The sequence below is a fragment of the Lampris incognitus genome, chromosome 10 (genome assembly GCF_029633865.1).
Source record: "Lampris incognitus isolate fLamInc1 chromosome 10, fLamInc1.hap2, whole genome shotgun sequence".
Taxonomy (NCBI): domain Eukaryota; kingdom Metazoa; phylum Chordata; class Actinopteri; order Lampriformes; family Lampridae; genus Lampris; species Lampris incognitus.
This window is the reverse complement of record NC_079220.1, coordinates 18948179-18965927: the sequence shown is the minus strand read 5'-3', so window position 1 is coordinate 18965927 and position 17749 is coordinate 18948179. Positions and strand designations below refer to the sequence as shown.

Genomic DNA, 17749 nt, shown 5'->3' with positions numbered 1-17749 from the left:
CAGGATCTGTGTTGAGGATGTGCGCTAGCTCTTCCAGACAGAAGACCAGGAAGGCAGGGGCCCTGGATGGCATGTCACCCTCCTGTATTAAGTCTGTGCTGACCAGCTGACCCCCATTTTTTTACACTTATCTTCGACAGATCACTGGAGCTGTGTGAAGTCCCTTCCTGCTTCAAGAGCTCCACTATCATCCAAGTACCCAATAAACCCTTTATCACAGGATTAAATGACTACAGACCCATTGTGCTAACATCTGTGGTCATGAAATCCTTCGAGAGACTGGTGTTGGCCCACCTGAAGGAAATCACAGGCCTCTTGCTCGACCCCCTGCAGTTTGCCTACCGAGCAAACAGGTCAGTGGAGGATGCAGTCAACATGGGATTGCACTACATCTTCCAACACCTCGACTCCCCAAGGACATACGCAAGGGTCCTGTTTGTGGACTTCAGCTCAGTGTTCAACACCATCATCCCAGATATCCTCCACTCCAAACTCACCTGGCTCACTGTAGCAGCCCCAATCTGCCAGTGGATTAAAAACTTCCTGACAGAAAGAAGGCAGCTGGTGAGGCTGGGGGAAAAAAAAATCACATCCAGCACCTGGACAATCAGCACTGGCATTCCCCAGGGATATGTGCTCTCTCCTCTACACAAATGACTGCACCTCAGGTGACTCGTCTGTTAACACTCCTGAAGTTTGCGGATGACACAACCATCATTGACCTTATCCGGGATGGGAGTCTGCATATAGATGGGAGGTTGATCAGCTGGCCCTCTGGTGTGGCCATAACAACCTGGAGCTGAACAGCTCAAAACAGTGGAGATGACAGTGGATTTCAGGAGGAGTCCCCCAACACTGCCCCCCCTCACCATACTCAACAGCATGGTGTTTATGGTGAGAACCTACAGATTTCTGGGTTCCACAATCTCCCAGGACCTAAGGTGGGCATCCAACATAGACACAATCATCAAAAAGGCCTAGCAGAGAATGTACTTTCTACGCCAGCTCAAGAAATTCAACCTGCCCCAGGAACTGCTGATTCAGGTCTACACTGCAACAATCCAGTCTGTCCTCTGCACATCCATCACTGTCTGGTTTGGTTCAGCCACCAAACTGGACAGGGACAGGCTACAATGAAAAGTTACATCTGCAGAGAAAATCATTGGTGCCAACCTGCCCTCCATTCAGGACGTATACACCCCCAGACTCAGGAAACAGGCAGGCAACATCAGTGCAGACCCATTACAACCTGGTCAAAACCTGTTCCATCTCCTCCCCTCTGGCAGGCGCTATAGAGCCCTGATATAAAAGTTTCTTTCCATGGGCTGTCATTCAAATTAACACTTAACGCTGTCAAATAAATCCAACCATTTTGTATATACTGTACTGTACATTGTATGTATACTGGTACACTCTGTCATGTCCACCTACCTCAGGCATATGTAAGTAACCTGCTAACATCTATTTCAGCATATCTGATATATTCTCTGCACCATTGCACTTTATCACCTCTTATTTCACCTGTATAAGTCAATCCTTGTGTATATATCTGAAGATTGTTGTGTTGTAGTGTTGTTATTCTATGTTAAATAAAATGAGAGAGCCACGAAACCGGAGTCAAATTCCATGTATGTGCAAACCTACATGGCTAATAAACATGATTCTGATTCGGATATTTTTATTATTCAGGTTTTTATTTATTTATTTTTGCCAAATTATATTGTTTCCTTGCGGCCCGGTAGCAAATGCTTTGTGACTCGGTGCCAGTTCATGGCCCGGTGGTTGGGGACCACTGCACTATAACACATATGCACTAAAACACTAAAACAGAAAGTTTCAGGTTGCCATAGATAACTTTGTGTCCTCAACTGCACCTATACTTGTGGAGTTCCGCAGAGTTCAATCCTCGGTCCCATTACTGCAATGCGCTTTTCTCCTGTCTCAGCCAAGCAGCCCTGTCCCACCTGCAACTTGGGCAAAACACTGCAGCCAGGCTGCTAACCAATACCAATCTCAGATCCCACAACACACCAATCCTTGCATCCCTTCATCCTCCCAACTTTTGCATCCTTACTCCACCTCTAGGCCACTCAGATCTTCCGACCAGGGTCTCTTATCTATACCCTGCTCTCTCTGCAAATCCAAGGGTGACTGTGCTTTTGCCATAAGGAACCTGTCCCTCTGGAACAGTCTCCCCGCTCTGTTAGATCAGCTGAGTCTGTAAACAGCTTTAAAATTTTCTCAAAACCCATCTCTACCAACTTGCCTTCCCTGTAATGGGGCTGTAATTTTTACTTTTCTGTATAACCGTATGTGTACATTGTTTATTTTTTTCTGCATATGTACATATCTTGTGCAGCACTTTGTAACTTTATTTTAAAAAGTTGCTATATAAATAAACCCTTACTTACGTACTTATACTGGTCACCATATTCAATTCAGCTTAAATTTGAAAGGTTCAAACCAGAGCTGAAGTGTATAGCTCTCATCAACCAAGAAGGCTCTGGAACTCCTCCACATAATGCTGCAAATTTCATGAACATGTTTCTTAATGTACACAGAGCTTGTGCAGAAGGATCAATGGATTAGCAATTGTGTATTTTAAGGGCGTCCGGATGGTGTGGTGGTCTAATCCATTGCCTACCACCACGGGGATCAGCGGTTCGAATCCCCATGTTACTTCCAGCTTGGTCGAGCATCCCTATAGACACAACTGGCCGTGTCTGCAGGTGGGAAGCTGGATGTGGGTATGTGTCCTGCTCACTGCACTAGCACCTCCTCTGGTTGGTCGGGGTGCCTGTTCGGGGGGAAGGGGCAACTGGGGGGAATAGTGTGATCTTCCCACGCGCTACTTCCCCCTGGTGAAACTCCTCACTGTCAGGTGAAAAGAAGCAGCTGGCGACTCCACATATATCAGAGGAGGCACGTGGTAGTCTGTAGCCCTCTCCGGATCGGCAGTGGAGGTGGAGCTGCGACTGGGACAGCTCGGGAAAGTGGGATAATTGGTCAAATTCAATTGAGAAGAAAAAGGCGAGAAGGAAAAAAAAAGAAATTGTGTAGTTTATAATAATCTTTTTTTCCAAACTTTATTTAACCTCTTCCTCTTTTTTTTTTTTAGATTTTTTAAAAATGTTTGTTTTGTTGCATTTTCTGCTTTTATTTGACGGCGATAGTTGAGAGAGACAGGAAAGGCAGGGGAGAGAGGGGGATGACATGCAGCAAAGAAACCGGGCTGGATTCAAACCCAGGCCGCTGCAGTAAGGACTCAGCCTTATGTGGTAAGCTTTCTACCAGGTGAGTCACCGGGGGGGGGGCGCCCCCCCCCGGTGCCCCCCTTTTTTTAACCTAATTTCATCTTGTTTGTGGTTGGTATTACTGTGAGCTCTAACAATGATGATCCTCATATCTGCTATGATGAGCATATGACAGACATGAGGCTGCAAGAAGTAAATGATGCCATGCATCTTCCACAATACTGACAGACAATATATACCCATAGTATTCTAAATAAAAGAATCGATGTTTTGCTGTTTAAAGAATAATCGTCAAATAAAATCCTCTGGCCCATTGTTGTTACGCATGATAAAGCCATATTGAACTGTGATGAATGCAATCTACTGGGTACTCAATGGCCTTGTGTGGTTGTGCACCTCATTTTGAATTGCAGAGGACAGTTAATGGGAGTATTTTATTCAGTTGTAGGGCAAATCTCAACAATTACTACTACTATTATTACTTTCTGCTGCTCCCGTTAGGGGTCGCCACAGCGGATCACCCGTTTCCATTTCTTCCTGTCCTCTGCATCTTCCTCTGTCACACCAGCCACCTGCATGTCCTCCCTCACCACATCCATAAACTCCTCTTTGGCCTTCCTCTTTTCCTCTTCCCTGGCAGCTCCATATTTACATATTGTCAAATACCGAAATATGGTATAATAAATAATATCCATGTTTAGATATTGTCAATTTTATATTTACTTTGTCAAAATTAATCGTGCAATTTAATCAAAATTAAATTGTGCAGCTTTTTGTTTGGGTTAAAGATTACTTGCAACAGTACCAACAAACCATCTATTCTTCCATCCATTTTCTATACCCACTTAGTCCAGTTCAGGGTCAGAGGGTAATGGTGTCTATCCCAGTAGGCACTAGGTAGAAGACAGAGAGACCCCCTGGACTTCACCAGTCCATCGCAAGTCCCACAGTCACTCATTCACCATTCACACCTGGAGGAACCAAACAAACCAAGTTTTGAATGTTTTAATTGGAAAAAAAAACTTACTTTTTTCCTGGAAGTGCAGGATGATGGAAGCATGAATAGGAGACACTGTCAAGTTGGTGAGGACCCTGTCCTCCAACTCCAAGTCCAGGGTGACTGAACCCAAGTGAGGCTTCCAGCTCAGTGTCCTCATCGCCTAGGGTTTACAAGAGGAGAGCGGGCCTCCATTAAATAAGGACAGCAAATCTTCAAGACATGCCTAGCCCTGTAACGCTGTGGTTAATTCGGTCCTCTGGAACAACAACAACTGTACTGTGGGTCTTGAGAATTAACTTGAGCCAGGGGTGTTGTGATATACCAGTACTGACAATAACCGTGATGTTTAAAAAATGAAATATTGATTTCATTGAATGCTTTGGGATCTCCCAGGAGGAGCTGGAGGGCGTTGCTGGGGAGAGGGACGTCTGGAGTGTCCTACTTAGCTTGCTGCCACCGTGACCCGACCACGGAGAAGCGGCTGATGATGAGATGAGATGTGATGAGATGAGATGAGATGAGATGAATACTGATTTCCTCCCACAGTCCAAAGACATGTAGATCAGGTGAATCAGCCATACTAAATTGTCCCTAGGTGTGAATGTGTCAGCCCTGTGATGGACTGGTAGCCAGTCCAGAGTGTCTCCCCGCCTGCCACCCAATGACTGCTGAGATAGGCTCCAGCATCCCATGACCCTGATTAGGATAAGCGGCTTGGATGATGGATGGAAATATTGATATCATGTTAATAATACACATATTATAATATCGTGTAAATAATCCAGTGCTTCTTAAATCATTTCCATTTCTTTCCGTTCTCGCTTTGCCCCCCTCGCTTTGTCCCCCCCCCCACACACACACACACCTGCTGTGACGCAGTAACTACCAAGCAAGCTGCTACCACAGTACGTGGCTACTACTGCCGTGCAAAATCATGTCATGAAAAATTGAAAGAGAAACAAATGATGAAAGGACATGGTCAATGGACATTAATAAATCACAGTATATCAGAGTGGTGAGTTGTCAGCCTGTGGTCTCACACACAAACTCTCTGTCCCCCACTCCCCGCAAGTGATTTTGTTTCAGTTGACATTGTACTGATGGCAGATGTTAGGCCTTGTGGATCTTTTATCAGTTCATCTGGTTGCCTTTTCACTATAAATGTAATTGTTCTTTTTGTACACTTTTGTGCAGTTATGGTTAAAGACTCTCTCTTCACCTCCCTACACTCGTATTTTTGAGTGTAATTCATTTACCAAAAAAGAAACAAAATGTACAATAAAGAAAATTAAGAAGAATTTGACTGAGAGCATTTTTTTTTCAAAAATGTTCATAGATATCACAGTAATATTGTTATCGTGAATTCTTTTGGCCACGATAATCGTGTAGTAAAAATCTGATATTGTGACAGCCCTAACTTGAGCTTTTGACCGCCTTTTAAAAAATCTGTTTTCTATATCCCCAAGGAAGAAAGCATCAAAGTAGAAGTTATTGTGTCTGTATGTATGTATTCACTTAATTTAAGATCTAAATTTTTCCTTATTTCCTTTCCCTGCTTGATTGATTGTTGGTATATAATCGCTGACCAGCCACTCTCTTGCCACATGTTATACGTTGTCAAGATTTCCTCCACGGTTTTAAATTGAGTGTTCGGAACAAGGAATTGGAACAAAACCTGGAAACCACTACCATTTCATTTCCAATAAATTCTGTTGGAGTTCTGTGTGAAGTACCAATTGAAGGACCTGGGGGGTGGGGGCAGATATTCTGAATCACAATTTTAGGCTCACAGATGGATAATGGGTAATGAGATGCTGGGTATATTGGGAGAAGGATGCTGAATATGGAGCTGCCAGGGAAGAGGAAAAGAGGAAGGCCAAAGAGAAGGTTGATAGATGTGGTGAGGGAGGACATGCAGGTGGCTGGTGTGACAGAAGAAGATGCAGAGGACAGGAAGAGATGGAAACAGATGATCCGCTGTGGCGACCCCTAATGGGAGCAGCCAAAAGTACTAGTAGTAGTAGTAGTAGAAGATGGACAACGGGTAAGAAGAAATGGCAGAGATGAGCACATCACTGAGGATGTCTCAAACCCTGTTTACCCCATTTTGTCTGTTCCCTTCATCTGAAAGAAGTTTGATAAAGGTAATGGTCTTTCATCCCTCAACAGCAACTGTCAAGCTGCCCTCGAACAAGGCAACCGATCATCTCAACTGATGGGGCTTCTTGCTGACTACCAACAAGACTTTGGCAGTGCCAGGCAAGCTCCCCAATGTTAATGTATGAAACTGCATGAATGTAAAGCAGAGTAGTGGTGAAACGACATGCATTATCAGCAAAAACCCTCAATGGATGAAATAATAAATGTTTGTCACAAGACAGACCCAAACTCACTGAATATTTTCAAAAAGAACACACCCCAGGCTTGTTGAAAAGGCCCAGCTACTGCACCTTGAGTTTCTCGTAGCGGTGTGTGTAGGCCTCCATTGCCTGGGAGACCAGCGGGGGCAGCTCCAGCTTCTCCTCTTTGAGTTGAGGCCAGAACTCGGAGGACAGGATCATGGCCGACAGGGCCAAGGGGGGCTGCTCCTCCTCACCCAGCCTCAGTTCCTCCTCACGAATGTTGCTGTTGATCCTCCGAGAGTCAGCCACGTCCTGGACACAGGGGAACGAGGCAGGGCAGTACAGAAGTGTAGAATTTAATTGAGGAATGATTAAACAATATCACATTAGGAACAAAACACGCTATATTTCATCAAAAGTAAGTTACGGTGTCAATCTACATTTCTGAGCTTGATTGCTGTGTTGTGGCCACCAGTATGTTGCACTGTCGGAAGTCGACTGATTTACGATGGAAACTGTTTAAACAATAATAATAATAACCATAATAATCATAATCATCATCATAATTACATTTATATAGCGTTTTTCAACTCAGTTATGTCAGAATGTCTTTACCTTCAACATGACCTCACAAAAATGCATATGAGACTCCCCAAATCTGAGCTTGAGTAACTCCACATTACGGATTTCCCTGAAACAAAACAAGGAACAAAGCATAGCAAAATATTATCGTCTTCATTGCATTTTCATAAAAGCAGACATTTTCCCAAAATTTGTCAAGATTTTTGTCTTGAGCTTTGAGTTTTTAACTGTTAGATAAATAATAACACAGTCCTATCAAATAACAGGACATTTGTACACCACAGGGAATTGATGTATAAGGATTTGAGGCACAAAAAAAAGAAGTCGTTTAAGTATTGCACACAATGAATCCAATCACATTTACAGTATAGATGTATGAAGTCTTTTGGTCGGACTTGTTGCTGGCAGTCGACATGAGAGACTATTTTTTTGTATGAAAGATTTGTGCTTCATTCACTCGGCAGGATTGGCCCCTATAATGCCAGGAAATTTTGACATTAAGAAAATGAAAACAAAACATACAAATATAGGACAAATACAGGGTAACTAGATTAACTACATGTATAAGATTAAGGTAGACAAACTAGATTCCACTTAGAAATGGTAAAAGATGCCAAAATTGATACAGGACCAGGAGCAACTCTTGGTGTCCGTGTCAAAATATGCTGGTTTTGCAGAGTACCTGGCAGTGTTGTAGTTGAGCTGGTGCAGCAGTCTGTCAGCCAGGACTGTCCTGTACTCATCTATGAAGATCTCCTTACTGCCATAAATACTAACCAGCAGGCTGATAATGTCAGAGGAACGACGTTTAGAGCCCGTCTTGTCTGACAGAGAAGAAGAGAAAAATGAATTGGACTTTTTTCAAGCCAAGTCAGACTGATGCGTAAAGCACTTTCAGCAGGTTGATTGCTTTACAGAGCAGGAAATGACCGACAGCAGGGAAGCCCGCAGGGTTCAGCATGAGGTATATGACTGCAATAATGGAAGCTAAGGGAGGGGAATGTAAGTTGTGTGCATAGTTAATGGTTGCAATCTCTAGTAAATAACTGGGTTTCGGATATAAACTTAAAATTTAAATGACAAAGACAGTATACCGAGGCATTCACTACTGCTGCTCCATACAGAAATGATTAAAGGGTTTCGTAGAGAAAGTAACATGCAACACAAGTCATTAACCAAAATCAAAGTCATTACTAGAAGGTATATGCGCTTGCTCACTTCGCAAATCACTAACTCTGCTTGAAAGGGTTTTTCGAGCCACAGTTAAACCAATCTGCAGCTGGTTTGACTTTTACTAAGTTCACACAAAGTAAAAATATTTTGGATCTCTCAGATATTTAGATTTCAAGCTAGCACTGCTGTCTGAGAAAGAAAAAAGCCGCCACCTCTTTACAATCTCAGAATACCAATTCAAAACACCAATATGTTCCCCCTACAGCAGTAAAGACTCACTGACCAGTGACGGCATCGGTGGGATCTGGCATCCACTCCTCAGGGTCACTGCCCTCGTCGTCACTGTCCTGCATTTCCAAGGTGACGGGGTCGGCTCGGGACAGCTCATTGGCAAGGTCACTGCAGCCCTCAGCATCTCCAGTCAGACCGGCCACTATCTGTCTCACTGTGTCCTCCCTTGTCCTAAAGGCAATGCAGCAGTCCAATGTCAGGCGTACCGCTGTTTATATGTCTTATAAGAACAACAATAATAAATAGAATAGGACTGGGATTTGACAAAAACTGATTTAGTGAGTGGAATCGGAATCAATCCAATCCAAATTGAAACCCAACTGTAAGTCTTGAGCATAGAAATGATCATAGGCTCAGTGGGTTACTCCATCACCTTCCAACATTTGTTTGGGCAAATTTATAAATAGTAATATCAGTTCATCCATTATCCAAGCCGATTATCTTAATTAGGGTCATGGGGATGCTGGAACCTATCCCAGCAGTCATTGGGCGGCAGGTGGGGAGACACCCTGGATAGGCCACCAGTCCATCACAGGGCCGACACATTCATACCTAGGGACAATTTAGTATGGCCGATTCACCTGACCTTTGTGTAAGGACCTCTAAAATCTATTGTACATACGTTGTGGTACTTCATTTACCAGCATGATTTGTGTCTTGGATATTTCCTATGTCCGTGTGGTTTCTAAACATGTGGACCAATGGAATGTATTTGTTCTTTGTATTTTTATTTGAATGTTGTTATTAGCCATTGATGTGGTGTGGAGTTGTTATGCCCGCGAAATCGCGAGGTTCGCAACGGTCGATCTCCTCACGGAAAGGGAGGAGTTTGGGGGATTTGAAGCAAGACTCTGAGGCGAGACGTCCATTTTTTCTCTACTGCTCTGTCTGAGTACCCGTTTTGCAGAGACTTTATACATAGCCGTGTACTAGGCCCGTATTTGAGGACAGGAGTGTTGCGATTGGCCCGCGGTCGTATGCTTGCTGGTGGGGTTTGTTTTAGTATGCCGATTATTTTGTTTATGCCCCATAGCCAGTGTCGCTGCTAGCTAGCTAAGTGGATTTAGCATCCAGTGCTAGTGTGTTAGCCGACTAGAGTTGTGGAGGCTAGCCAGAAGTCATTGGGCTGCGCTGGACGGTGATCTAACTAGGGGAGCCGCTCTGCTCCATTCCTGGGACCTGTCTGCTGTTCAAAGAGGCTTCATCTGCTCTCCGGCGCTGGGCCCACCGGAGGACCACTATCTTCGCCAGGGTTGTCTGAACATTGCAACCAGTGGCCATCTTGCGGGTGGAGGCCGCTACTGGGGAGCCGACACCTACCTGCTGCTAGGCTAGCACTACGCCTTCCATCCTCTGGACTGCACACAGCCTCCCGGTGGAGGGAGCGATGGGTTGTGAGTAACCCGAAAATTTCATTTATACTGACACACACACACACTTTTATCTCGTCGCCTGGGCATCGTAGCGGTGGCTGCCTTGCCCTCCGCTCAGAGAACTGCTTTAATGTGCACCAACGGGCCCCAACGGAAAGCGCTGGGTATTTTTGTGTTCTTTTGATACTTTCTTTCTGTTTATTGTGACCGGTTGTCACACCCTGTGTAATTTAAATTAATGTTTATTTAATCAACAATACTACACGCTCTCTCACTCTCTTTCTCTCTCTCAGTATTATCAAAAAAATCCTATTATTATTAATTATATTTCGGGTGTATTGGCAGCTCATTTACTTTTAGAGTGCTGGTAATAAGCTTGTACAGTACTTCAGTACACAGCAGGGTTATAAGACCTGCATTAACCACATGTTTGTTTAATTCTGGGAAGATACACCATTCACTAGCCTTAGGTAAGTGTAGTATTTTCACAGTGGAGGCACTGCGCTACTAAATTTATTTTTATTTTGGTTAATTATTTCTATTATCAATTATCACTAATATTGTCATTAGTGGCACTAGCCTACTAGTACACAGGAGGTTCAGCCAGCTCACCATCCCACCGCTGAGAACTCAGGATCCGGTTGCACTATTGATTTGTATTGTAACACTTTAGTAACTGGTAGCATTAGGCTTTTGTCTTGTTTAAATGTGCTAAATGTGCGTTGCCCGCCAGTGAAAAAGGGGTTACATTTGTCTTTGGACTATGGGAGGAAACTGGAGCACTCAGAGGAAACCCACGCAGACACAGGGAGAACATGCAAACTCCACACAGAGGATGACCTGGGATGACCCCCAAGTTTGGACAACCTTGTGGTTCGAGCCCAGGACCTTCTTGCTATGAGGCGACCGCGCTAACCACTACACCACCGTGCCGCCCTAAATAGTAATATACTACTACTACTACTATTTTTGGTTGTTCCCGTTAGGGGTCACCACAGCAGATCATCCATTTCCATCTCTCTCTGTCCTCTACATCTTCCTCTGTCACACCAGCCACCTGCATGTCCTCTCTCACCACATCCATAAACCTTCCTCTTCCCTGGCAGCTCCATATTCAGCATCCTTCTCCCAATATACCCAGCATCTCTCCTCCACACATGTCCAAACCATCTCAATCTTGTCTCTCTTGTTTTGTCTCCAAACCGTCCAACCTGAGCTGTCCCTCTAATATACTCATTCCTAATCCTGTCCTTCTTCGTCACTCCCAATGAAAATCTTAGCATCTTCAACTCTGCCACCTCCAGCGCCGCCTCCTGTCTTTTCGTCAGTGCCACTTTCTCCAGACCATATAACATAGCTGGTCTCACTACCATTTTGTAAACCTTCCCTTTAACTCTTGCTGGTGCCCTTCTGTCTTAAATCACTCCTGACACTCTTCTCCCCTCACTCCACCCTGCCTGCACTCTCTCCTTCACCTCTCTCCTGCACTCCCCGTTACTTTGGACAGTTCACCCCAAGTATCTAAACTCATATGCCTTTGTCACCTCTACTCCTCACCATTCCACTGTCCTCCCTCACATTCCTGCATAGGTATTCTGTCTTGCTCCTACTGACTTTCATTTCTCTTCTCTCCAGTGCATACCTCCACCTCTCCAGGCTCTCTTCAACCTGCACCCTACTCTCACTACAGATCACAATGTCATCTGTGAACATCATCATCCATGGAGACTCCTGCCCGATCTTGTCCATCAACCTGTCCATCACCATTGCAAACAAGAAAGGGCTCAGAGCCCATCCTTGATGTAATCCCACCTCCACCTTGAACCCATCTGTCATTCCAACCACACACCTCACCATTGTCACACTTCCCTCATACATATCCTGCAACAATCCTACATACTTCTCTACCACTCCCCACTTCCTCATACAATACCACACCTCCTCTCTCGGCACCGTCGTATGCTTTCTCTAAATCTAGAAAGGCACAATGTAACTCCTGCTGGCCTTCTCTATACTTCTCAATCAACATTCTCAAAGCAAACATCGCATCTGTGGTGCTCTTTCCTGGCATGAAACCATACTGCTGCTCGCTAATCGTCACCTCTTAACCTAGCTTCTATTACTCTTTCCCATATCTTCATGCTGTGGCTGATCATCTTTATACCTCTGTAGTTGCTACAATTCTGCACATCACCCTTGTTCTTGAAAATCAGTACCGGTATGCTTCTTCTCCACTCCTCAGGCATCTTCTCACTTTCCAAGATTGTGTTAAACAATCTAGTTAAAACCCCCACTGCCAACCCTCTCCTAATATACCCAGCATCTCTCCTCCACACATGTCCAAGCCATCTCAATCTTGCCTCTCTTGCTTTGTCTCCAAACAGTCCAACCTGAGCTGTCCCTCTAATATACTCATTCCTAATCCTGTCCTTCTTCGTCACTCCCAATGAAAATTTTAGTACTCAATGTGTAATATCACCACATATACATAATATCACTCACCCATAGTATCACTCCAACTGTAATAGCATGTGTCGGGTGTATGGGATTAAATGGCTCCACATGCAGACAATACATGCTGTACAGTCTGAAAACACACCTGAGATACTTGCGGATAGGTTGGCAAGCAACTTGAAGAATGACCATGGATGGATCCAGCTCTCTGAGGGCCTTAATGGCTGAGATATACACAGTGAGAATGTCTGATGTGTGTACCCCTGGAATTAGTAGGTTCAGAAGAAGGGAACAAAACAGAAATAAATCAATAACTGGAAATAGTTTTTAGGTTCTTAATTGTTCCACCCTTTTTACGGAATAAATACTTTTAAATATCTGACATGCACAAAAATAACTTAATAATAACTACACATAACCTGGTAAATCCAATTGTTTTATTCACTACTTTTAAAGTGCCCCTAGAAAACCTTTGCAAAAAAAAACCTATACCAATATATTTTCACCCAATAGAGAGCTTCCATTTCCTTTCCATAGGCAAACTAACCAGGGTGCAAAAGGCGACTCTCAAAAGCTGATTTCAGTGAGGTGAGTAGTTGCTGTCTCTGATTAGTTCTTTCCAGGCAGAACTTCAGATCGTCAATGGCGGGTTTAGACTCTGGGAAATCTGAGTGAAATGTGAGGCATGGACCGAAAGAGAAAAAAGTCAAGGAACTGACACCTGTGCTTCTTTATCAATCAGTTTGGGTGTATGTCACTTTCTCTCTTACCTCTGATGATGCTGAAGAGCTCCTCGATCCTCATGTTGACATAGATCCTACAGAAGAACTTGTGCATGTGGCACCTCCACTGCTGTAACAAGGTATTCGCTGGCTGGCCTGCTTCACCACTGAAAAAGTCACTGGGAGTAGAGACTGAGCAGCTCCCACCCGGCTCACTGGCAAACACCCTGCTTAGCCAGCTCAGCACCAGTTCCAGCCACTGATAAAGCAATAAAAGGGAAATAACGTTTCAGACATTTTAAAATGACATGCATATAATGTGTGCAAAAACATCGACCTTTTCTGTCACTATCCAACCAAACAACAGAGTATCAAAAGAATAATCATTGAGGAATTCTCTAATCCAAAAATACCTTTAAAGACTCACAAACTACACCTTTCAAACTTGTATATTCACCACTGTCTGTATACATACAGAGATTAGATGCAAACATTTGTGTGAAATTCTGAAATTCTCTTATCAATGCTGGGGACAGACTACCTTCTGGAAGTCTAGCAGAAAGGAGCGCTCGTACTCGCCCCTGCAGTGCTGCTCCATCCGTTGTTCTATCAGCTTGTGGAGGATGGAGGTCACCGCCTCGGAGCTGACCCGCTCCAGCAGCTGCAGTCTGGAACTGAAAGGAGAGACTGTCAAAGTAGTTTACTAGATGTGTCGAGATATTGAATGTGTCCAATCTTACAGCTTATCATATCCTCACAGTTGTAATAAATCTTATTGTACAATCAGTAAATGATGCAAGCGATCATTTAATTGGCTCAACAGTAAGCCAGTTAAAGGACCCATATTTCAAATAATTTTTTATTCAATGTTTGATTGCTCAAAATTTGAAAAACAAATACACACTGCCTCTTTTGCCCTCATTAATACACTAATAGTTTATATTTTTTGATATTTTGATGAGGAATTTTGCTGTAATGCCAGGAATATATTAACCAGTGTGTCACACTTTTCAATGAATAATTGTTTTAGAATGAAACTTCAAACGATGTCTGTCTTATGAGGGATGAAAATAGTATGGCCATGCCACACAAATCAGGGAAACAGATCAAGGTGTAATACCCATATTCCTTTTTTTTTGGATTCCCCCCCCCTTTTCTCCCCAATTGTACCCGGCCAATTACCCCACTCTTCCAAGCCGTCCCGGTCGCTGCTCCACCCCCTCTGCCAATCCGGGGTGGGCTGAAGACTACCAAGGTAGGTTTCAGCCGCTTCTTTTCATCTGACAGTGAGGAGTTTCACCAGAAGGACAAAGCACGTGGGAGGGTCATGCTATTCCCCCCAGTTCCTCCTCCCCCCTGAAAAGGCGCCCCGTCGCTCTGATGGCCGAGCGGAATAAACCGCCGTTCTTGCAATCCACTCGTCATGTGGCTGGAAGGTTCGTATCCCAGACTTGCCGTAACCGGTCATGGCCAGAGCGTCCACGGGGTAAGGCATTCATTAGGCCAACCTTACCCGAGGGATAGTGGGTTTAGATCAGTGTAGTGTTCGCGGATTCGTCGTTCTCCAGTGACCCCTCTTGCTCATCCGGGTGCCTGCAACCAAAAGCATTCCCCCTACGTTTCCTTTGCGGCCTGAAGGTAATGCAATCCATGTGAGGCTTCAGCGTGTAAAATAGCGAGAGCAGCCGACACGAGTTTGAAGGAAGCTGGTGTTACGACTATCTCCTTCTGGAAACGTGAGCCAGGGGAGTTATTCGACAAGAGTTCCGGCCATATGCCATTGGGTGGGATAAGGGGGGGGGGGACAGGTGCCCCAACCAACCAGAGAAGGTGCTAGTGCAGCAACCAGGACACACACCCAAATCCAGCATCCCAGCTGCAGACATGGCCAATTGTGTCTGTAGGGACGCCTGACCAAGCCGGAGGTAACATGGGTATTTGAACCGGCGATCCCCATGTTGGTAGGCAATGGAATAGACTGCTACGCTACCCGGACGCCATACCCATACTTCTACATTCACTCACAGTGTCTGACTGAGCTCTTGAAGTTGTTCCAGGGCTTCCTGACACCAACACTGCTGTGTCAGGACACCACAGCCAGGACACAATCCTCCATCAGGCCCTTCGGCACCCTCTTCGGCCTCCCCCTCCAGGCTCATATGCACAGAGAAGGTCCTGCTGTAGAACTCCAGTACTCTCTCTTGGAGAACAGTGGAGGGAGAAAATAGAAGGAGGGCTCGAATAATGGTGAAGGCCCTTTCACGCAGGCCACTGGCCCCAGGGCCACTAAGCCCACCACGTCCCTCCTCCTGCCATGCCCCCAGCCTCTCCAGGCCTCCTAAAAGGGAAGAGGGAGAGCTTTTAATATTGTGTTTGTGGGGTTGTTCTTCCTTCAAATAAAGTCAACCACGTACCTGGATGGAATAGGTTAACAAAATTAAGTAAAAAAAACGATGTAAAAACTGTACAGAACAGGTGTTTTACTATTTCATCCTACCCAAGGAGTGGTCCTATAAGCAGTTAAGGTTGCTATAAATTGCCTCACAGAATGACATTTCGACAAGGATGACCAGGCATCCCATTTAACGTTGTACAATAAAGCATTTGAACCTTTTGCCGTGCATTTTGAAGCAAAATAACAAATGTACACATTTCTCCATTTAACATTCAACAATCAGTTTCAAGTATTATCCAATAATAATCTCTGCTTAGTTGTTTTTGTTCTCCCATGGCAGCGTTTGGATGGTCATAAATTTACTCACTTTTCAGTCTAAAAACACCAACAAGGCACATAGTTGAAAACCGCTCTGATTATTTATTGTTAGTCATGCCTGGCCTTGTGGTCAAGAATAGCCAAGGTGAGACAAAGTTCAAATTAAGTCTTTATAGGGGTGAGTCCAAGTCTAACCCGAAACCAAAGCTTATTGAGTCCAAGTCAAGCTCGAAACCTGATGCGGCAAGTCCAATTCAGGAACAGTGGGGCCAAAACTTGTGTTAAGACTGATATCACAACAGTGCAAGTCCAGTCAAACACCATGACCGTAACTGTAGTAGTCCACCTTCACATTAAAAGTCAGGACTTCCCTACACTGTATTTCAGACCTTTTTTTCCTCCGTCAAAGAAGGAAAATATCAGATTCCAATCTTCCAATGTTTCAATGACATAAATTAATAGGCCGAATACAAGAAGAGAAACAAATTGGATTAGATTTAAAAAAAAAAAAATGAAAATAAAAAAAAGTAAATCCTGGAGACTTCCGGTTATGGCAGCGTGCCGAGTGGACGTGTGTCAGAGCTCTGCGGAAAGGTTTGAGAAATAAAGCAACCAGTTAGCCTATACAGAATCTGTCAACAGTCACAATTTTTTGTTTAAAGTAGTTGCTCAAATGGAACCGAAACTGTTAGCAAAGGCTCAAAAATCTACGAAATCAGACACCATGTACGACCCAATGCAGCAAACTAACGCCAATGCTAGCGAAGAAGCTGCGGCTGTGGCAGCTAGCCCAAGCCAAGCCCATTGATGCTATTCATGCAATGGAAGAAGGCTTCGTATCGAGATTTGATGAGCTATTTAAACGCTATACGGAGCGTGCAGGGTGAACTAAAGGCGGTCACTCACGGTGCCTATTACAGAAGCTGAAGACAGAATTAGCACCAACCAAGACAATATCGAGCTCCTGAGAAACCAGAACACTACGATGACAGTGGAGATTGAAGCATTGGTGCTTAAAATGGACGATTTGAAAAACCGAGACCGCCGTTCTTATCTTTGCTTGGCGGGTCTCCCGGAGAAGCAGGAGGGGACGGATATTCTCTTAATAATATATACATATATTTTTTTAAGTGGATCCCTGAGGTGCTTGGTGACTATAACCTCCCGGAGTTCCTGCTGATTAAAGAGCGCACAGAACTGACAGAACTGCTGAAGCTGACACACGGTATGCTGGGCGACCCAGGGTGGCGATAATGAAATTCCTAAATTATGCGGATAAGTCTCGGGTCACGAAAGCTGCCAGAACCAAAGGCCAAATATTTTGTCATAACCAGAGAGTCATGCGTTTCCCCGACGTTTCTGCCGAATTGCTCAAGCGAAGGAAAGTTTTTTTTACACGGCGAACAAGGAGCTGGCCTCCCTCTCTTATCTCAGACCTGCGATACGGAATAATTCACCCTGCTAACTTCTGGTGACTTTCAAGAGGAAACGGCACATGTTCTACACGGCATGGGGAGCGGAGACGTTTGTGCATGGACTGAAGGTTTACAGTCAGGAGGCTGGGGCAAGTGAGACAACACGCAGTGAGCATTGACTATGTACGTATTACCTCATAGACATAATTTAATAATATTGACATTAGCTGTAGGCTAATAACGGAATTGGTTTAAATCGTGCAAAGTGTTTAGGCTGTTTGGTTATAATAGTTTCCTGATAATGTTACACGTGGGGCTGTTTTGATTGCTAAGCATGCTGTTCCTCTCCATGATCTTGACATGGGCAGACCAGCTAAGCTCCATAGTTAGGCTCCCTTTTGGGGCTGTTTGGATGTGTTTATTGTGGGAG

The 17749-nt window shown here is 44.4% G+C and overlaps 1 protein-coding gene across 1 annotated transcript in view; it reads right to left on the bottom strand.

The window, feature by feature from the left end:
* Positions 1-17749, bottom strand: part of anapc2 (anaphase promoting complex subunit 2) — a 30383-nt gene that overhangs the window by 6843 nt on the left and 5791 nt on the right. The window contains exons 3-12 of the mRNA XM_056288342.1: positions 15217-15529; positions 13733-13865; positions 13240-13450; positions 13017-13136; positions 12615-12732; positions 8635-8813; positions 7861-8002; positions 7212-7287; positions 6705-6908; positions 4282-4414 (exon numbers count right to left, since the gene is read on the bottom strand). Coding sequence (XP_056144317.1) covers positions 4282-4414; positions 6705-6908; positions 7212-7287; positions 7861-8002; positions 8635-8813; positions 12615-12732; positions 13017-13136; positions 13240-13450; positions 13733-13865; positions 15217-15529 — 1629 coding nt within the window. The remainder of the gene's footprint in view (positions 1-4281; positions 4415-6704; positions 6909-7211; positions 7288-7860; positions 8003-8634; positions 8814-12614; positions 12733-13016; positions 13137-13239; positions 13451-13732; positions 13866-15216; positions 15530-17749) is intronic.